Genomic DNA, 22,534 nt, shown 5'->3' on the forward strand with positions numbered 1-22,534 from the left:
AATAGAATTCAGACAGGCTGGCCAGTGGTTTCGCATGCCTTTAATCGCAGCACTCAGGTGGCAGAGGCCAGCCTGGTCTACAGAGTGAGTTCCAGGACAGCCAAGGCTACACAGAGAAACCCTGTCTTGAAAAAACAAACAAACAAACAAAGAATTCAGACATGCCTCACTGAGGAAACCATCTTTTCCACTCAGAGATGGGTCAGGAAATACTTTACATAAGCTGACCTTTAGATGGTAAGTATTGGTGACAACATGGGTGAAAGAGACAGAGGAAAGAATATGAACAGAAATATGGAAGCCTAATGCAGCTGGCATATTGGTGATGCAGGATGTAGGTCACTCACTATGCCGGAACAAAGCGAGCAGGTAAGGCTAAAGAGAGTGGAGGCTGAAGCCTAGACAGCTTTGACAACTCCAACATACTTGCCTAGTTTTATAGAAGACATTCACAGGATGTGTATAACATTACTCACATGGTAATTATCAGTTACTAAGCTGCTGTCCTGTGAGTGCTGAGCATAGTGCCAGGTCAAGACTATCCATTATTTAAATGTATGATAAGATGATGGAATGTTAGCCGGGCAGTGGTGGCGCACGCCTTTAATCCCAGCACTCGGGAGGCAGAGACAGGTGGATCTCTGTGAGTTCGAGACCAGCCTGGTCTACAAGAGCTAGTTCCAGGACAGGCTCCAAAACCACAGAGAAACCCTGTCTCGAAAAACCAAAAAAAAAAAAAAAAAAAAAAAAAAAAAAAAAAAAAAAGATGATGGAATGTTCTGCTGAAGCAAGTTGAACAAATACCACACTTCTCAGGACAACTTTGCCACCTCTGGTTACTCCTTCCAGTGAATTTTTATATTGATTTTTCAACCACTGATACCTTACACACCCTTCAGTAGTTCCCAGATGACAGCCCTAGTTCACTATGTACTTTTAAGTATTGCATTCTGTTTTGTCAAAATGACAGTAAAACTGTCTTGGATCCTTAAGAATGATTTTAAGCTACATTTCGAAGCAAGAATGTCATTAAAGTTTGCAGGTAGATTTTTTTCTAAATATTTATTTTTTCTTTTTAATAATGAATGTGTGTGTGCATGCCTTTGTATGGGTGTGCATGTGTGTACAGAAACCAGAAGTGTAGAAGATGTGTAGGATTGCCAGCAGCTGCAGTTATAGGTGATTGTCAGCCACCCAATTCTGGTGCAGGGAGTCAAATTCAGGTTTTCTGAAATCATCAAGCCAAGTCTCAGTATATAGGATTTTTAGGGATGGGGTTTTGTTTGGGTTCTGCAGTTGAACTTAGACACTAGTGACTACTAAGCACACACTCTGCTTTTGAGTTGTACTCCTAACCTGTCAAGACTTAAAAGGAAACACATTTTTTTTTTGTTTAGTTTTGTTTTTTGAGGCAGGGTCTCATCATTTCTCCTAGGTGCTCTGGAACTAGCCATGTAGACCAGGCTGACCTAGAACTCATAGAGATTAGTATTCCTCTGCTTCCTGAACACCACACCTGACTAAAGGAAACATATTTAAAACTAGTAAGATTAATTCCAAAAGAACAACAAAAGGTGAGTGAAAATAAGGGACAAAGTGTAGCACAAATAATAAAATCCCAGAGACAGATACAGTGTTAATGCTAAAGATCAGAGAAACAAAACAGAGCAATTAGCCATTAAAGACCTTTTACCTCTACCAGTGCTCAGACCGAAGGGGTGATCCTTAGACTGTCTAGACTGCACTGTCTCCACCAAACCTCAGACTCCACACTTCAGTGAGTTTCTGTCTTTTTCCCCCTTTATATTCCTTTCTCTGCCCAGTCATATTGCTCATGTCTCCATGTTCCTAGTGCTGGGATTAAAGATGTGAGCCACCGCCACCTGGATCTGTTTCTGGATCAATCTTGTATAGCCCAGGGTAGCCTTGAACTCACAGAGAGCTGTCTGCCTGTCTCCCAAATCCTGGGATTAAAGGTGTGCCACCTTTCCCTGGCACTCTGATCTTCAGGCAAGGTTTATTTATTGAAATACAAATACAATGTCACTACAACAAAGAGGAAGACAGATTGTAGATGAGATACAATAAGTAAGTACACTAGTGGAAAAATCAGGAAAGAGTTTTAGAAATAAAAATTAAGGATGTTAGAAGAAAAGGATATGGTTAGTGCAAGGGTATTGTTAAATGTTGACGTCACCACGTTGGGTCTATCGAAGACAAGCCTTGGTGAAACTCATACATTCCAGGGTAGGAGTGTGAGGATTAGAATTATTTTTTTTAATATTTATTTATTTATTATGTATACAATGTTATGTCTGTGTGTATGCCCGCAGACCAGAAGAGGGCACCAGACCTCATTACAGATGGTTGTGAGCCACCATGTGGTTGCTGGGAATTGACTCAGGACCTTTGGAAGAGCAGGCAATGCTCTTCACCGCTGAGCCATCTCTCCAGTCCCGAGGATTAGAATTATTAAGCAAAAGGAACAGAGATATAATAGATATGGGAGGCAGAAACACAGAGCATCATCGGGAGGGAAAAGAAAGTAGTTACTGAATCCTGAATTTGTCCTCATTTATTCTCCACATGCTTATATACTTTACTTCTAAAGGGGAAGGGAAAGTAACAGACTTTATTAACATGATGTAAGGACTAGACTTGAATTTGGTCCAGGTAGAGCAGATCTACCTCTATACCCAGAATACTAATTAACCACAACCTAGGTCAGAATCTCTCATTTGTAGGGATATCTGTTGTCAACAACTTTGAAAGAGCAAAAATAACCCCAAACTCTCTGGCCTCTAGTCAAGGTGAAACAGGTTCACATCTGTGGGCCCTCATAGTTCGATTTCTGTCAGCATACAAATGCACAAGGTAATTAACACGGAAAGAAAAAAGTTTTGTCTTGATACAGGGTTTTTGAGGTTTTAGCCCATGACTTCTGAGTAAGGCAGTATATTGTGGCAATACCTCCTGTTAGGACAAAACTGTTTACTTTGTGTTAACAAAAGAAGAAACCAGTATTCCCCCATCCCACTCTAAGAGCATGCTCTCACAGACCCAAAGGTTTCTAGACCCAAACACCTTCCAAGTCTGTCACAGAACCAGACTCTTACTATATAGATACCTGGGGGCATGTGAGATCCAAACAGGCAGGTGTGACCTGGAAATGCACAGAGAGATAGTGTGTTATGTGGACAGAATAGGGACATTTCCCTGTGTGACTTGCAGAAAAGGGTATGTATGGGAAGAAAGGAGGTTAGTGAAGAGTTTGGGAAGGTAAAGATTGCTACCAGAATCATGGGAATGGGGATATGAGGAAGGAAAGGTTGATACAGAATAGTGAACTTAATTTGGAAAATAAGCTTACATAAGTTAGGAAAGAAGGGGACCCAATAAATAATACTCCCCCTACCAAGTCTTAAATTAACAGAGGCATAGGACCAAGGAGTGAGACAAGTAGGGAATCAAAATTTCCCTTCCATTATGAGTACAATTGGCTTTAGAGAGCTGGCTTCTATCTGAGGACAAGTAGGCCTCTTATTCTGAACTCTAGGACCTCACAGGTATATTGAGATGGCAGCCCTAGTCTGAGGTAAGCTTGCCTCTTAGAAGAGTGGGAACAGAGCAGAATGGATGTCTGCAAGGTAAAGGAGCAGCAAAGGAGCTGAATTGCGCAAGTTGAGGCTGAGTTTCTTCTAGACACAATAATCAGATAAGCACTTCACCCTGACAGCATGAGTCAGGAATTTACATCCCTAATAATAAAACATTGATATTGTATCATGAGGAAGGAAATATCAAGAGTATTGGTCGGGGATCTTTCTTTCTCTAGCATGCCCTTTGCCTCTCAGTCTTAACCAATAGTTCTGGGTCTGCCAAGGTATGCCCAGACCCTTCCTTCCCATCTCCCATGAATTATAGTCAGAAACCTCTTCATTTCCATTTCCTCTTTGAAACACCTATGCATGTCTATTGCTGGCTTTGTAATAATGCCTGTGTTGTTTGAAGTTCAGCTGTCTTGTAGCGTATAGGCACCAAATAATTGTCTCACTCTCTGATGTCTAAAGGGCATGTGTGAAGGAAGTCTCTTGTCCACCATATAATCTTTGCCTCAGCCCAGCCGGCTTAGGAAAAGCTGGGCAGGCATAATTCAAGGTCAGGCAGAAATCTCTGTGCGCTGAAGCCACCCAAGCCTGCTAATGCCCTGTTCTCTTTGCTGAGGCCAGCACAGCTGGCATTTGCTTGCTAGGCCAGAGTGGTCAGTGTATTCTGAGACTACCTGCACAGCTGACATTTAGTTTACATGAGCTTTTAGTGCCACCAACCACTGTGACAAGCTGTGGCTTATTTTTGGTGAGACCTAAAAACCCCTAAGCTTTTGCTAAGGCTCTGAGCGTAATGCATGCAGCCCTGTCTCTATAGAAACAGCCACTTACCTAACAACAAAGTTGCCATAACTACAGTCACTGCTGAGGTCAAAATGCTGGGTGGCCTATAGTTTATAATACTCAGTAGCTAAAAGTTAGTGTACAGCTGCAAACACTCACTTGGCCTAATGTAAAAGAAAACACTTTGTCCCTCCCTAAAGACCAGTTTAACAGAAAACTCAAAAATCCCACATGTAAAATGCCCTAAAATTTTAATCCATGTATTTTATGGAGATTTCAGTCTCAGGGCTGAGAAGTTGGCTCAGTGGTTCAGAACATTTGTTGCTCTTGCAGAGGACCCAGGTTTGACTCTCAGCACTCACATGGCAATTTATAACCCTTTGTAACTCCAGTCTCAGGGGATCTGATGCTTTGACCTCTGAGAACACCAGACAAAAAAATAAATTTTAGTTCAATACACCAGAGGTTAGGGTGGTTGGGGCACAGAAATGACACTGTCCTTTTGATGGAAAATGAAATAAAAGATGATGTCATCCAAGGGGCCTTGGTGATGCTTCTGTTACTAAACTTATATACAGAGCAGTGAGTTTCTTAGCGCAAAACCACAGAACTCAACAGACTTCGTAGGTGTGTTGGTGTATGCCTATAGTCATAATACTTTTAGAAGATGAAGGCAAGTTGATCAGGAGTTCAAGACCAACCTCAGCTACATAATTAAAACAAATAACTAGCCATCTGGTAGTGGCACATGCCTTTAGTCCTAGTACTCAGGAGGCAGAGGCAGGTGGATCTCTGTGAGTTCGAGGCCAGCCTGGTCTACAAAGCGAGTTCCAGGACAGGCTCCAATGCTACACAGAGAAAGCCTGTCTCAAAAACAAAACCAAAAGAAAAAGAAATAACTCAGTTGACTTGCCCTGAGAGGCATTGTAAAGGTGTCCGATATTTCTGGAGAATGCCTGCTTCCTGGGCAGCTATTAGTTGAAGAAAAAGGGTTGAGAGCCACATATCTTGTCTTTCTGAGCTCTCAGGCAGGCTTCTATGCCTGCTCTGGGACAGAGAGCAGCTAGAAGTGAAGGGTGCAGGAAGATGAGGAAGCCTTCCTCTCCAGGTGCACAGTCACAGGGAAAGGCCAAGAGATAATTGAGAGTGGAAGTCTGTTGGCAAGTGGGGATTTAGAGTAGAGGGGCTTCCTCAGTGGCTGTCCGTATTGTGTACTAGGTGCGAATGTTTTGCCACTAATTCTCAGAAAAAAATGTTTCTTCCCAAGTCTCCTTAGGGACATCAAGCTTGAGACAAGCAGTAATTTTCTCAAGGTCACACATAAATAAGTATTAGTGTTTGAGTCTGTACTTAAAGCCACAGCAATCTTTGCATGTTTGTCACTGCTTCTTGCTCCTGCATGCTTAGCAATGGTAAGGTTGTCTGCTGCCACCCCAGCTGCTGGATAGTTCAGTATCCTTTATTGGTCTGCTTTAGCCATTTCTACTCTTACAAGTTAGAAAATTGAGGTTTGGAATAGAACATGCATAGGTGTTTCAAAGAGGAAATGGAAATGAAGAGGTTTCTGACTATAATTCATGGGAGATAGGAAGGAAGGGTCTGGGCATACCTTGGCAGACCCAGAACTATTGGTTAAGACTGAGAGGCAAAGGGCATGCTAGAGAAAGAAAGATCCCCGACCAATACTCTTGATATTTCCTTCCTCATGATACAATATCAATGTTTTATTATTAGGGATGTAAATTCCTGACTCATGCTGTCAGGGTGAAGTGCTTATCTGATTATTGTGTCTAGAAGAAACTCAGCCTCAACTTGCGCAATCCAGCTCCTTTGCTGCTCCTTTACCTTGCAGACATCCATTCTGCTCTGTTCCCACTCTTCTAAGAGGCAAGCTTACCTCAGACTAGGGCTGCCATCTCAATATACCTGTGAGGTCCTAGAGTTCAGAATAAGAGGCCTACTTGTCCTCAGATAGAAGCCAGCTCTCTAAAGCCAATTGGACCATGATGACTGTGAAGAGATAATGGATTGAGGAGTGAGTAGAGGGACAAAAGTTGGGGTTAGAGCCTTAAAGGCAGAGGATGGGCTGAAGGCAGAGGATGGGCCGAAGACAGATGATTGTTTCTGGGGATGGGAAGAGGAATCATTGAAGGGGAGGAGCAATGGCTGACAGACCAGGAACTGATAAGAGTCAAGCTAGTCAGACTAGAACAAGATGCTTAAAAACAAAACAAAACAAACAAACAAACAAACAAAAAGGTAGATCTGAAGGATGAAGGAAGTAAAGTTGTAGTTGAAGTTCACCTGATAAGAGCGAGTGGTAATAGAACAGCTGCTCAGCAACTGCCAGTCTCTGTCTTCTGTCAGTGAGCATGAACCTAGTTCATGTCATGAACCTAGTCAGTGGCCAGAAGATATGAGGGGCCAGGGAGGGGCTAGAGAGAAGGCTCACTGGTTAAGAGCACTGCAAAGGACCTACACGGTCGTTCATAACTATCTATGACCTCATTTCCAGGGGCTACAACAGGCGCCCATGTGGTACATATACATGTATTCAGGCAAAGCATTTATACACATAAAGTAAAGTAATCTTTTTAAAAATGATGTGAAGAGCCAGGTGGTGGTGGCACATGCTGTTAATCCCAGCACTAGGGAGTCAGAGGCAAACGGATCTCTTGAGTTGGAGGCCAGCCTGGTCTACAGAAGGAGTTCTACACAGAGAAACCCTGTCTGGGTGGCGGGGGGGGGGGGACAAAAACAAAGAGAGGTGAGGATAATACTTCCTAGATGGGGCTGGAAAGATATCTCAGCAGTAAGAGCCTTTGCTATTCTTTCTGGAGGACCAGAGTTCAATTCTCAGCACCCACATGGCAGCTAACAAGCATCCGTGATTCTAATTCAAGGGAATCTGATACTGTTCTGGCTTCCTTGGACACCAGACACATGCATGGTACATAGACATATGGGAACAAAATACCCATACATGTAAAACTTTTGTTTTAAAAGAAAGGCCAGGGATAGAGCCCCTTGCCGAGGAAGCAAGGGTCTAGAGACTCTTGGGGAGAAATAGCATCAGCTGTGAGCCGCAGAGGCCTGGGAGTAGGAACAAGGGCTGAGTGTGCTTACACATGGTCTGACTGTGATCTTCCCTTTAACCAAGAGGAGACAGTTGTGAAGCACTGTGCATGCCACATCTTTCCGGATAGGTTATTGCATTTTTCCAGTGTTGACTTCTCTTCCTCCTTCCCTTTCTCTTTTGCTTTTGAGGCAGGGCTTCACTCTGTTTCTCAGGTTAACTTCAGATTTAAAGCATCCTCCTGTTCAATCTTTCAAGTGCTTGGATTTTATGGGTGTGCATACCACATCTAATTTTATAGGGTACTAGGGCTGAACTCGGGGCTTCAAACATGCTAGGTAAGCACCGTACCAACTGAACTGAATCCCCAGCTCCACCAACTTAATTTTATAGAAAAAACTATTCTATTTCTGCATAATTGCCATAAAAAGTGAAGGACATGATCAACTCCAAGAAGCTTGTTTCACTTGTGAGCACAGGGGGCCTGAGCAGTGGTGGCTCATCTGGACCTGAGTGAGAAGAGGGTGAGTGACAGCTATTACTATGTCAGTTTTACATTTTTCATTACATCAACATGTATTTTTCCTTTAAAAGTTTATTAGTGAGCACAGTAGATATTTTGATACCCCTTTGCTACATAACCAATGTGGAAATGTAGAAGTTCCTCGGGTCTTACGGCTTGGTTATAGAGATGCCTGCACCAGAGCAGATATTTAGGGCTGGGTACATTCCCAAAGAGTTTCCCTACATATAAGCATGCGTTGTAAGCATCTTTTTAGCTGTTATTTAGTGGTCACTGTGCTAATCAGTTGTGTCCACTTTCTTTGTCAGCCATAACGGTAATAGTCATGGGCACTTTGGTGGTCAGTTGTAATGTTCACTGGTAAGTCATAGTAGTCATTGTGCTGGTCATTGTGATAGTATCCTCTGTGGTGTTGGTCATAGTGGACACTGATGGTCCTTGATGTGGTCAATTGCAATTGGTCACTGCCATAATCACTGTGGTGGTCAGTTGTAGTGTTCACTGTGATGGTCAACCATGGTCACATGTGGTGGTAACTGTTATGGTCACTGTGGTGATCATTGGTGTGGTCAGCTGTGGTAGCCACTGACATCACTATGGTGGTCATTTGTATTTTTCACTGTGATGGACATCTTAGTGCTCACTGTGGTGGCTAGTTGCAGTGGTTGCTGTGGTGATCATTGATGTGGATAGTCATATTGGTTATAGCCATGGTCACTGTGATGATCAGTTGTAGTGTTTGTTCTGATTGTCAATTATAGTCACTGTTGTGGTCAATGTCGTGGTCACTTATAGTGTCCATTGTGGTGGTCAGTCATAGTGGTTCTTTTCAGTTGGTTTGACTAATTATTCCTAAATAAATACATATTTGAATTCATTAAAATATAAGCCAGATTTTAAGATAAATATTGCATATATTCTTTCATATGGGAAATCTAGATTTTAAAAAAATACTAAACTGGGCAGTGCTGGCACATGTCTTGGCAGAGGCAGGCAGATCTCTGTGAGCTTGAGGTCAGCCTGTTTTACAGAGTGAGATCCAGGATAGCCAGGGCTGTTACATAGAGAAATCGTGTCTGAAGAAGAAGAATGGGCTAGGATGAATGGCAGTTAGTTTTGAGGAAAATTGAAAAGTAAAAAATGTCAAAAGGAAACTTTAAAAGTTAGCTTTGAGGGTTGAGCTTATTCAGCAGTTATACTTATTGCTCTTACAGGGGACCCAGGTCTGTTCTCAGCACATGTATGACAGTTCATGTCACAGACCTTGGCTCTTACTATTAGAGGACATTGTTAAAGTACTTTAATTGTATTTGTAAAAAATGATATTGTATTGTAGGAAACAATAAACTACTTTTATTGTATTATTCTATAGATAACCAATTTGTGTAAAAATCAGTGAACTGACATTTAGTTTTTTAGGCATATTTTCTTTAAAAAGTATACTGAGCGATATAGTGCCTCAGCTACAAAAGCCTACGATGTTCAACATGGCTATAAATACAAGAAAGGTAGCATAGCCTAATATCCAGGAAGCAAGACCTAATACGGTTTCTCCTCTTTGCTCATCGGCATCCTTTCTGGCAGGTGTCTACTATAAGAGTCATTGAAGATTTCTGTATCACCTTTGCTAAAGGCCAAACAAATGGGTCAAGAAATGTAAAGCTATTAATACCCCAGTGTCTCAAACCTTTTCCAACTGTCCTTCAAGATAGGGAAGATTCCACTCCACCTCTTTCTCTTTTTTCTCTCAGATGCCTCGCCATACACACATATACACCAAGATGTTCACCTGATTAAAGCCGCTGCATCACAGCTTCCAGGATCTGTGCGACAGATTTTCATCTAAATATTTGAAAAAAAAAACTTTTGCCTTTACACATGTTTTTCTTTTTTACCTTCCAGGCAGTGTCTGTGTTTCTGCAGAGTTTTGCACAGAGTCTGTTCCCATGCAAACCAATGAGGGAGAAGTAGAGGAAGAAAGCAGTTCCAAGGTCAGTACCTCATTCAACAGAGGAGCAGCTGGAGTAGAAACTGAACAGTTAGTGGCAGTGGATGGATTGAGTGGGTGTTTTGTTGTGGGTGAATTTAGAAATTAGATTGATGAGATCTTTCTTCTCAGTATACTTCTTCATTATGCTACATGACAATTTAAAAACAAATTTTACCAGATTGATTGATTGATTGGTTGTACATGTGTGCATGTGTGTGTATGTAGTACTGTGGATTAAACCCAAGGCCTGGCTCATGTTAGGCAAATGCTCTGCCTTGAGCTATACTCCTTTTTAAATTTTTATTTTGAGACAGTGTTTGCCTTAGCCACCTAGGCTGGCCTTGGACTCGACAGTCTAGACAAGCCTTGAATTTGAGATCCTAAAACCTCAGCCTCCTGCAAGACTGGGTAATAGTTACGATTCATTCTTAGAATACTAGTATTGTAAATTCTGTTATGAAAGTTGTTTATACTTGTGAAATTTGAAACAAACCAGAAATATATGAAGCAAATATTGTTTTGTAGGATGGAAGGAAAGATTGGCTTTCTTGGTTTGTAGTTACTTAATGATGTGTTATTTCAAAATCAGACTAAAAATAAGGGGATAAAGGCGACACACATGCCTGTAATCTATTTGGGATGCTGAGACAGGAGGATTGCCTTGAATTTGAGTCCAGCCTGGGCTATCAAGTGACTAGCAAGCCATCCATGTCTACATAGCAAGTCCTTGCCTCAAACAAACAAAAAAAGAAATTGGATTTTAACTTCATCTTCATCAGTCTTTTTAATTAAAAAAATTATTTCCTTGTATTGCTTTTTTATATAAAATCTTACATTTGTAATGATTTTTTGTTAATGTAGGATTTTATTTATGTTAATTTAGGGATATCTGTGAATAGAAAGCTGGTTCTGGGGAGAAATGGAGCATTTTCTATATATGTGGTTTGAGCTAAATCTATTTTTTTTTCTTTTGGATATTTGAGACAGGGTTTCTCTGTGTAGTCTTGGAACTTACTCTGTAGACCAGGCTGGCCTCAAATTCACAGAGACCCAACTGCCTCTGCCTCCGGAGTGCTGAGATTAAAAGTGTGTGTCATCATCACCGGCTTCTGTTTCTTTTTTTAATAACTGTACTTTTGCTTGCATGCATGTATGTGCACCACTAATGTGCCTGGTACAGAAACAGGTCAGAAGAAGGTGTATGACATCCTGAAACTGGTTGTGAACCACCATGTGGGTGCTAGAAAACAGTCCTGAGTTCTCTGCAAGAGTAGTGAGTGCTCTTAACCACAGATCCATCTCTCCAGCTCTCAATAAATAATTTTAATTATATGTTAAATGGTGATGTAACAGGTTGAGATTATTCTCAAGATGGCCACATTCTAAAGAGAAACAAATAAATGTAAAGATAATCATTAGAACCACTGTAAGTACTATGAAGAATGGAAAATAAAGCATAGATAAAAATAGGACTAGGAAGAGGAGCTAGACTATCGAGGAAGGCCTCTGTGACAAGATCTTAGCCAAAGGACCAGGAGGCCAGCTATGGGAAAAGTGAGGGGAACAGTGTTCTAGACAGAAGAAAGGGCTGCGGAGGCCCCAGCCTGTTCTAGGAACTATCAGATGCCCAGGTGGCCGGGTGTGATCGCAGATTAGAAAAGGGTGTAGAGACTGTGCTCCTCAAAGGCACATTCTTTGTACTGGGCAGCCTAATGCAAGTGTTGCCTCTGGGAAGAGCAAGATCCAATGAGTGTTTAAGAGATCAATCTGATCATCTGGAGACTGCTGGAGAGCCATGATTCTCTGTTTTCCAAACCTTTTTTAAGTGTTGGAATCATAGGTACATTTGGTTTCTGTGGTACTGAAGCTTCATTCATGCTAGGCAAGCACCCTACAAATTGAGCTATATCCCCAGTCCTGGATAATTTTTTTAAGGAAGTTATTACTTTTTTATTAAAGCTAGTATGATGGCTTACACCCGTAATCCCAGTACTTGGGAGGGTGAGGTAGGATTGTGAGTTTGAGGTCAGCCTGACTACGTAGAAGTTCCTTGTCAGTCTCAGCTACATAGCAAGACCTTGTCTCAGAATACAAACAAAAATAATGTAGCCAGTGCTACACAGAGAAATCTTGTCTCAAAAAACAAAACAAAACAACCGCCCTCCCACTAAAGTAGTCATTGAATATAGTGACAGATGAGTTGAGGTATATATCAACAAAGAATGGCAGACTATGGACAGCTGTTGAAGCTTGAGGATGGCTATGTAGAGGTTCATTCATATTTACTTTATACTTATATAAAAATTACTGTAACAAAAACTTTAAAACTTAAAAAGCTTTAAAACTTTGTGTTTGCTTTTGTGCCCTCCTTCCCTCCCCTCTCCCTCTCTCTCCCCTGCCATCAGGAACTCCTGAGGGTCTTGTGCTCAGAGCAGCTGCAAGCTGTCTCAGAGCAGAGGAAAACAAGTTGTTTACAAGAAATTTAGGATCTGGGAGTTCACAGCTCCCAACATGGAAGAGATGGCAGAAATATTAAAGGACCATCAAATTTGCAAGCTTGATGGAAACTAGGAATTAGTGTGCTATCATATCTGAGCTCAGGCCAGATCCTGCTTCTACTTGCTGGGGGTGGGGCTTCAGATATTGAGAGGAAGGAAAGTGAGTTATGCTTTTCTTTGTATTGCCTTGGAAATGGAATCACTGATCCAGAGAGTGGAATACGTTAATTGAGGACTTGAAATGACAAGATTTCTTGAGGGGAAAGATTTGGAAATTATGGAGCAGATGTTAAGAGTATTTATATATGAGTATGCTGGCCAGATATATTTACAAGATACCAAGAGAATGTGCAAATGAAAACAAAGATGTTTTAGAGTGGGCCTAAGGAAGGACAGCTTCTTGGAGCATGGATATTCCTCATGAAGAAAGACTCTAGAATTGTGCTGTATCTTCTAGACTTTTTTCCTAGAGACAGATGCTTATGTTTAGAGATTATATATTTGTTGGGAACTGTGGATTTTGATTGTTTGAGATTAAGGAAGATTGTTTTTTTTTTCCTGCCAAAAAGATAAAACAGACAATAGTTTTAAAAAACCATGGGAGGGGCTGGAGAGATGGCTCAGAGGTTAAGAGCATTGCCTGCTCTTCCAAAGGTCCTGAGTTCAATTCCCAGCAACCACATGGTTACAACCATCTGTAATGAGGTCCGGTGCCCTCTTCTGGCCTTCAGGCATACACACAGACAGAATATTGTATACATAATAAATAAATAAATATTTAAAAAATAATAAAAAAATAAAAAACCATGGTAGGTAAATCATAGATAATTCTTAAATTATGAAAATGTATTTCTTCCATTATTGCTTGCTGTATTTTTGAATTTTTAAAAAATTATTATTTTTTCATCATAGGATGTGTATGTGGACACACACTACTTAGAGCACAATTTTATAGCGGCCACTGTGTTATGAGTTCCTGGGGTTTGAAATCAAGTCAGCAAGTCTACACAGAAATCACATTAACCTGCTGATCTCTCTCACCTACCCTTTCTTCTCTTTTCTCTTCTCTTCTTTTCTTGCTATTGTAGCCAGGCAATTTTAAACTCACTGTGCAGTCCAGTCTGGCCTTAAAATCAGTTCTCATTACTCAGCCTCTAAATGATTGAATATAGGCACATGCCACACCTGTCTCTTTTTTTAACTTCTTTTTTACTTTTACCTCTTTTCCTTGCTCCTCCTCTCTCATTCTCTCATTAATTCAGCAGATATTTCCTGATCAACTGTTGTGTGCCAGGAACTGTCTGGGTGCTGACAGATTATAAATAGTGATGTATATTTCTTTGTTTATTTTTGGTGTTTTGAGGCGGGGTTTCTCTGTGTTATAGCCCTGACTGTCCTGGAACTATCTCTGTAGACTAAGCTTGATGTGGGAGTGTCATATATCAATCTGTCGATTTCATTGGTTAATTAATAAAGAAACTGCTTGGCATGGTAGGAAAGAACATAGGTGGGTGGAATAAACAGAACAGAATGCTGGGAAGAAGGGAAGTTAGGCAGACGCCATGCTGCTCCTCTCCGGGTCAGACGCGATGAAGCTTCAGCCCAAGATGGACGTACACTAGAATCTTCCTGGTAAGACACCACCTCGTGGTGCTACACAGATTATTAGATATGGGTTAAAGCAAGATATGAGAGTTAGCCAGAAGAGGCTAGATATAATGGGCCAGGCAGTGTTTAAAAGAATACAGTTTCCGTGTTATTATTTCAGGGCATAAGTTAGCTAGGCAGCCGGGAGCTGGGTGGCAGGAACGCGGCCTGCAGCTCCTTCAACAAATGGCTCCCAGACATGGATAACTGAATTCACAGAAAGCCTGAGAAAGCTTGGGAAAGAATAGACTAAAGCATGTTTTCTTGGTAGCAACAATTTCTCGGGTCTGCTCTGCTTGCTAGAGGCAAGCAAGCTCTCTCATCTAAGAGAGGCTTCCTGATTCAGCTTTAGCTGCAAAACCCTGCAGCTCTTTTAAGAGGTCCTGCCATGAAACACTTAAATGGTATTGATGAAAAGCTGAACGCTTGCTTTTTGGTTTTCAGCCGTAGCAGAAAAAAAGCTGCACCGTTTAAAAATGCCGGCTTTTCTGGGCCATCCTGCCAGGGCAAACTCTGACTCTTTCAGGCAGGCTGACTGAGTGTGGTCTGTGAGCAGAATCCTGCAGCTTGATTGCTGGCAGGGACCTTGAACCGCCATAGAGTTGTGGCGATAAACATGGCTACAGCCAGTACCTCTGCCATGAGGCTGGAAAGCTAAGGAGTGGGCTGGATCTAGCCAACAAAGCTACAGCTTTAATCCTACCCATATTGCTCAGTAATTTAAAGGCTCACGTGGTCAGAAAAAGAGAGAGAGAAACAGTAAAGAGAGATTCAAAAATAAAACAAAAAAAACTTTAAATGGTTTACAGTATGTTAAAAATACATACAGGCTTGAAAAAAATTAAAGTTCTTAAAGTAAAGAAAGAGAGTAGTTGGGTGTGGTGGTACACACCTTTAATCCCACACTTGGGAGGCAGAGGTAGATTGACCTCTGTGACTTCAAGGTGTGGTAGTCCACACCTTTAATCCCAATGCCTAGGAGGCAGAGACAGATGGATCTCTTAGAGTTCAAGGACAGCCTGGTCTACAGAGTTATTCCAGGACAAAGATATACAGAGAACCTGTCTCAAAAAGTAAAAGTAAAAATAAAAGAAATAGAGGTTAAAATAAAGCCACACAAAGATGGAAAATACACAGAGAATATTGATACTGTATGTTATTACGCTCTCTTTGAATGAATTCTTCGAAAGCTGAGGATGGAGCAACAGATGCTAAAAGATATTTGTTTATAAATGCTGCTAAACTAATCCAATGTAGATATTTTGAAAATACCTTGACTTCAGAATTTGGATCTAAGGATATCATGCTTTGGAAAAGAGTTTCTTCTTTTGTTTTCACATAGGATAAGACCCTGTGGATTGCTTCTATTCCAATATGGTATGATAGACCACGCCTTCCTGAAAGGTTGCTGTGAACACCTTAAAAAAATTACTTAGCTCAAAATGCTGACTGAGGTGAATCTAGCACACAGATTATACCATCTAAATAACAGCGCTCCCATTCAGCAGGAAGCAATTTGGAGAGAAAAAACTGTGCCCATGTTCCCAAATGTTGTGTATAAATGTTCTTTTACATTTAAAGGGAGATATGATATAGATATGAATAATTTGCATTGGTATGAATCTTGGTTTATTGATACAAGTTTAAGGTCAATTTTGTTATATGTATATTTATTTCTGTTCTTGATTAAGGTATTGTGATTGTGTAGTTCATTTAGAAATGTAATGTATATAGCTTGTTAATGGATAATCATCAATAGTGAAGCTTGTAGTCATATTAGTTAGATTTTCTAGATGTGCATAGATATATTTCAGATAGGCATTCTTCATATCTTTCAGACTACAGAATATGGCATTATAAATGTTTTAATAACTTAGGGCTTTTCATGTCAATGAGACACGTCTGCTCCTGGCAGCACCAATCTACTTCAAGAGGAAGATGGGCATCGAAGAGGCTCCTTATGGAGTTGGTTAGCCATTTGGGCAAGAAACTGCTCTTACCTGGACTGTTGCATAAACTGAACACAAAGAACCCGCAGAGAGAGGACTGCTGAACTTGCCTAAAGGTGAGATGGTCTTTTGGAGTTCCTGATTCATGGAAGAGTCTGTGAGACATTCTTCAGGACACAGCAGATAGTGACTGAACTGCCTTTGAAATTTCCTGCTTCATGGAAATGTCTCTGGATACTATGGGCCTGAAGGCCGAAGATGGATGCCCCAACAGTACAGAGGAACTTTGGGTGACTGTCCAGGCAGCGAGATGTCTCTGTGATTTCTAGAGTTTTGTAAGTTGCTTACTTCTCATTTACTTAGGTAATATTATATCCTTCTAGAGTCTTTGATGGAGTTGAAGAATAGATAGTTATTGTTTTCCTTAGTTATGATAAAAGATAAAATATATATAAATATTGTAACTGTAATTCTTACTTGATAACTGTTATATGTAATTTTGCTGTGTTAAAGTTAAAGCCTTTTTTGTTTAAACAGAAAAAGGGGAAATGATGGAGTGTCATATATCAATCTGTCGATTTCATTGGTTAATTAATAAAGAAACTGCTTGGCATGATAGGAAAGAACATAGGTGGGTGGAGTAAACAGAACAGAATGCTGGGAAGAAGGAAAGTTAGGCAGACGCCATGCTGCTCCTCCGGGTCAGACGCGATGAAGCTTCAGCCCAAGATGGACGTACACTAGAATCTTCCTGGTAAGACACCACCTCGTGGTGCTACACAGATTATTAGATATGGGTTAAAGCAAGATATGAGAGTTAGCCAGAAGAGGCTAGATATAATGGGCCAGGCAGTGTTTAAAAGAATACAGTTTCCGTGTTATTATTTCGGGGCATAAGCTAGCCAGGCAGCCTGGAGCTGGGTGGCAGGAACACGGCCTGCAGCTCCTTCTACATAGGCTGGCCTTGAATTCATAAGAGATCTGGCCAACTCTGCCTCCCAAGTGCTGGAATATTAAAGACGTGCCACCACTGCCTGGCATGATTTGTTTTTTAGTGATGATACGGTAGTTTTTGAAGTGGAAACAAGAAGAATGTTAATTTCACATTAGTTTATGACTTGCTCATCTTTACCCTGACTGGTATGAAATTTTATATGGCAAACAACATTCTTGAAATTAATGCTTTTTTAGTGGAAGTGTCTATTATAAATGCTAAAAGCATATACATCAGCAGAGTTGTTATAGTAGAATTCTAGAAGCCCCTAAATATCTCTTTCAGATGCACAGTGATTATTCTTTATATTTTTCCCGAGGACCACTTCTTAGTGAATTTCCCTGCTGTATACAAGAGAGAATACTGAATACAGCTAACAGTTACCATGAGTCAGTCTTGTTCTACACTTGCAGAAGTTAAGCATGAGAATTATGAGGATTATGCTCTGTAAAGTCTTTAATAGCACTTCTGAAAATATTAAAGGTAGGAGGTTTGTGCTTGATTCCCTATTCCCTTGGAGGCACATTTGACCTACTTCATTTGACATTTATGTGTCTGTTGACTTATAATAAAAAAATATATTTTATCTGTCATATGTGGCTCTTACTCATGGAATGTAATGATCTTTTTTGTCATGCCTTATCTGGCTACAACAGAGTGGAACTGTGTATTAACAGAGGTTTAACTCTGTTGTAGATTTGCTTCCATATCTTGGACCTTACTTGTTTGGTGTTATCCTTCCTTTTATTAAGATACTATCAAAAATGATGCACTTTATAGGCATCTAGTTAATTAAGTTTAGAAGCACTTATTGGATACTCACTATTTGCTGTATCCTAGCTATAGGTACGTTGTAGTAATTGGGGCGGCAGGGCTGCGTTCCCAGCACCCCGGCCGCCTGCTCGGCTAGCTTCTGCCCGAAATAACAACACACAAACTGTATTCATTTAATCACTGCTTGGCCCATTTCTATCTAGCACTTACAGGCTAATTCTCACATCCCGATCAACCCATCTCTAATAATCTGTGAGAACCGGTCTTACCGGGAAGATTCTAGCCTAGTCCATCCTGGGTCGGAGCTTCATGGTGTGTGTCTACCCAGGAGCGGGGCATGGCGTCTCTTTCAGGTGTCTGCTCCCGAGAGGAGAGCTTTCGAGTCTGACCTCATTTCCTCTTCCTCCCAGCGTCCTGTTCTGCCTACTCCTCCCACCTATCTTCCAACCAATAAAATGGGCCAAGGCAGTTCCTTTATTAGCCAATGACCTTCCTCCATCAGTACGTCAAGTTGTATAAGACATGGTCTTTGTATGCTGAGAACTTTTAGTCTACTTGAGAGTCATACATGGACCATGGTACTGTTATTAAATGTGTATCTATCTTAAAGCATTGAATTCATCCTGGAAGGAAGTTCCACGCTGAAGAGGGAATACTTGGACTTGGCTTTTGATGAAGACTAAATGGATTTTGTTTTGCTGGTTTGTGTGTAGGTAGACAGATGCTGGTTTGTGTGTAGGTAGACAGAGATGGAGCAATGTTATAAGTAGACATAACTGTGTGGCATGTAAATAGTAAAATATGGCAGAAGGTGCCAAATAGAGTGTTTCAGATATCCTACTATGTGTTAAATCTGCACCAGAACATTTTAAATCAACTCAGTCTCCAGAACATAAGAATCCCATATGATTTATGTAGATACTCCATGCTGAAGTATGTGGATAGTAACCTCCCACTCATTTAATGTGGCTTCACCTACTGGAGAAACCTGGCAAACACCTTTCATCCAGAGGATCAAGTTCAACATCATTAGTGATGTCGTGTTTCCACTCTTCAAAGAGTGAAAAGTAGCACTTCCTTTAAACCTGTTACCCTACTCTACTCAAAAAATACAAGAGTGATCCCATTGCAACAGTGTTCTACAAAATACCTGGCTGCAGTTACCAAGGAAAATGAAAATGTCTAACAAACAACCGAGAGGAGCTTAAGGGGACACAATGACTACATACAGTGTGTTGTCCTAAGTGTGTTCCAGGGATGTGTGTAAATCCTAATGAGATCTCAGTGGAATATGCACTTTCGTAAATGATAATGTGTCATTAGTGTACTTCATCTGTAACAGATGGACCAGGTTAGGAGCAGGATAATGATGAGCATAGACTATGTTCAGGGTATTATAGGAATGCTCTGTCTTTGCAGTTTTCTTGAAGCTCTTAATTTGCTCTTAAAAACTCTGAAATTTCTTTGCATATTTTAAAACTCTAGCCCAACAACCTTGTGCTGTTTTTACTTACTTGGTGGTTGGCTGAGCTGAGTAGGGCAGTTCTTCTGCTCCAATATTGTATTGGCTGGCTCTGCAATCAGCTGGATGCCCAGTTGTCCAGAAATGTCCAGAACAACTCAACCCATGGCTGGCAGCCAGTGTCAGCTGCCAGCTGGGAACTCAGCTTGAAGCTGTTGACTGAGCTTTGAGGTGCATCTCCATGTGACCTCTCTACTTGCCTTAGGGTGGCTGGGATCCACCAGGGTATGATCCAAGAATGCAGGAGCCACAGATACCTTAAGGCCCAGCCTCAGAAGTTCTCCATGTTCTGTCAAATTAAACTAAGTTGCAGAACGACTCCAGATTTAAAGGGCAAGGGCAACATTTCTATCTCTCACTGAGAAGTTTGACAAAGTACTCAAGGCTGTGGTCAATCTACTACACAGTGATTAGAATGCTAGATGCCAGATTGAAGAAACGGGGTGACAAAAGACTGTATTTAGACTGCAGAGTTGAAAATGATCATCATAGTCCGTTCTTCAAATGAAACATAAGGAGGAGGCCCTCATGGTAGCACATACTTTTAATCCCAGCACTTAGCACAGACAGGTGTTCAAGGCCAGTCTGGTCTACGTAGTGAGTTCCAGACCAGCCAAAGCTACGTAATGAAGCCTTCTCTCAAAAACAAGACTATGATGATCATTTTCAACTCTGTGGGTATTTCTTTTTTTATAAATCATATCTTCCTTCATCTCTTATAGTAGGGACTGGAAGCCTGGGTCTCATGCATGCTAGACAAACACTTGACCACTGAGTTATGTCCCCAAACCTCTTCTTACTTTTTTTTTTAGACACAGTCTTATAGTTACCTAGGCAGATCTTGAATTTGCAATCCTCCTGCCTCAATGATTCTCCTTCGGTCTCCCAAGTGCATGGTCATAGGCCTATGCCACCAGGTCCAACTTTCATTTCTTAGTTAAGTTTAATATACTTTAGGTTAATATTCTAAATAAGTTGATGTTAGCTAGTGGTTATAAAAATATATGTGTGATTTGGAATGTTAGTTTTTTTGAGTGAAATCTAAAGTGAATATAGTAAAAAAAATCACTATAGCACTGAGTACTTATGTCTGTGATTTTTTTTGTTTAAACGTTTATAATAAAACAATGAAAATGAAACTAAAAGTTATAGCTATTGATTTAAATAGCTGCGCATCTCACTATTTACTACAAATAAAAGCATTTAGCCTCATGAATGGTGACTTAACCTTTAATCCCAGCATTTGAGAGGCAAGGCAGGTGAATCTCTGTGAGTTCAAGGCCAGCCTGGTCTACAGAGAGAGTTCCAATGTAAATTTAATCTTTTTCTACAGTGAGTACAGTGATCTATTGATTTGCTTATTATTAATGACAGTTAATCAAGATGATTTGGACATAAATACACATTATTAGTATCTTTAAAAAGTTCAGACACCCAAACTCTCACTGTTTGCTGATATGATAGTTTACATAAGTGATCCCAAAAATTCTACCACAGAACTTCTACAACGCATAAACACTTTCAGCAATGTAGCAGGATACAAGATTAATGCAAAAAAATCAGTAGCCCTCCTGATAGATGATAAAAGGGCTGGGGAAGAAATCAGAATCAACACCCTCCACAATAGTCACAAATAGCATAAAATATCTCAGAGTAACTCTAACCAAACAAGTGGAAGACTTGTATGACAAGAACTTTAAATCTTTGAAGAAAGAAATTGAAGAAGACACCAGAAAGTGGAAAGACCTCCCATGCCCTTGGGTAGGCAGAATTAATATAGTAAAAATGATCACATGCTCCTTCAGAACCAGTCCAGCTGGCCTTGGTGAGCTCCCATTAAAGCAGTCCTCACCCCTCACAGTCCTGACTTCCTTGCTCATGTTCTCCCTTCTGCTCTTCATCTGGGCTTTGGGAGCTCAGTCCAGTGCTCCAATGTGGGTCTCTGTCTCTGTCTCCATCCCTTGCCAGATGAAGTTTCTATGGTGATATGCAAGATATTCATCAGTGTGGCTATGGGAGAAGGCCAGTTCAGGCACCCTCTCCTCTGCTGCCCACTGACGTAGCTGGGGAAATCCCCCTTTTCACCTGGGAACCCCTCTAGAGCCAAGACTCTTGCAACCCTAAAATGGCTCCCTTATTAAGATATCTTCTTCCCTGCTCCCATATTGACCCTTCCTCCATCTCAACCATTCCAATCCCCCAAGCTTCAAAGACCTCGAAAGAGTGGTACTCAACTTCATATGGAAAAGCAAGAAATCCAGGATAACCAAAACAATCCTGTACAATAAAAGAACTTCTGGAGGCATCACAGTCCCTGACTTCAAACTCTAGTACAGAGCTGCAGTACTGAAAACAGCCTGGTATTGGCATAAGAACAGACAGGAGGACCAGTGGAACTGAATACAAGACCTGAATGTCAATCCACACATCTTCAAACACCTGATATTTGAAAAGGAAGCAAAAAATACCAAATGAAAAAAAGCATATTTAACAAGTGGTGCTGACATAACTGGATATCAACATGTAGAAAAATGAAAATAGACCCATATCTATCACCATGCACAAAACTCAAGTCCAAATGGATCAAAGACCTCAACATAAAGCCAGCCACACTGAACCTCATAGAAGAGAAAGTGGGAAGTACACTTGAACGCATTGGCACAGGGAACCACTTCCTAAATAGAACCCCAGCAACACAGACACTGAGAGAAACAATTAATAAATGGGGCCTCCTGAAACTGAAAACCTTCTGTAAAGCAAAGGACACAGTCAACAAGACAAAAAGGCAGCCTACAGAATGGGAAAAGATCTTCACTAACCCCACATCAGACAGAAGTCTGATCTCCAAAATATGCAAAGAACTCAAGAAATTGGACACCAAAAGAACACATAATCCAATTTAAAAAAATGGACAGACCTAAACAGAGAACTCTCAATAGAGGAATCTGAAATGGCTGAAAGACACTTAAGGTAATGTTCAACAACCTTAGTCATCAGAGAAATGCAAATCAAAACAACTCTTAGATTCCATCTTACACGTGTAAGAATGGCCAAGAGCAAAAACATTGATGACAACTTATGCTGGAGAGGTTGTGGGGAAAAGGGAACACTTCTGCATTGCTGGTGGGAATGCAAGCTGGTCCAACCCCTTTGGATGTTAGTGTGACAAT

General features: G+C 40.8%; 1 protein-coding gene across 9 annotated transcripts in view; it reads left to right on the top strand.

The window, feature by feature from the left end:
* Tnrc6b (trinucleotide repeat containing adaptor 6B) overlaps positions 1 to 22,534 on the top strand; it is a 227,430-nt gene that overhangs the window by 44,879 nt on the left and 160,017 nt on the right. For 8 of the 9 annotated variants that reach the window (XM_041671892.1, XM_041671890.1, XM_041671894.1 and 5 more), the window contains one exon: positions 9,893 to 9,981. The exons of the other annotated variant lie outside the window; for it this stretch is intronic. In XM_041671892.1, coding sequence (XP_041527826.1) covers positions 9,937 to 9,981 — 45 coding nt within the window. In that variant the 5' untranslated portion in view covers positions 9,893 to 9,936. The remainder of the gene's footprint in view (positions 1 to 9,892; positions 9,982 to 22,534) is intronic. 9 annotated transcript variants of the gene reach the window in all.

Source organism: Microtus oregoni, unplaced genomic scaffold, assembly GCF_018167655.1.
Source record: "Microtus oregoni isolate MIOR12 unplaced genomic scaffold, Mior012 000022F_ref0000154, whole genome shotgun sequence".
In the NCBI taxonomy this organism is placed as follows: Eukaryota; Metazoa; Chordata; class Mammalia; order Rodentia; family Cricetidae; genus Microtus; species Microtus oregoni.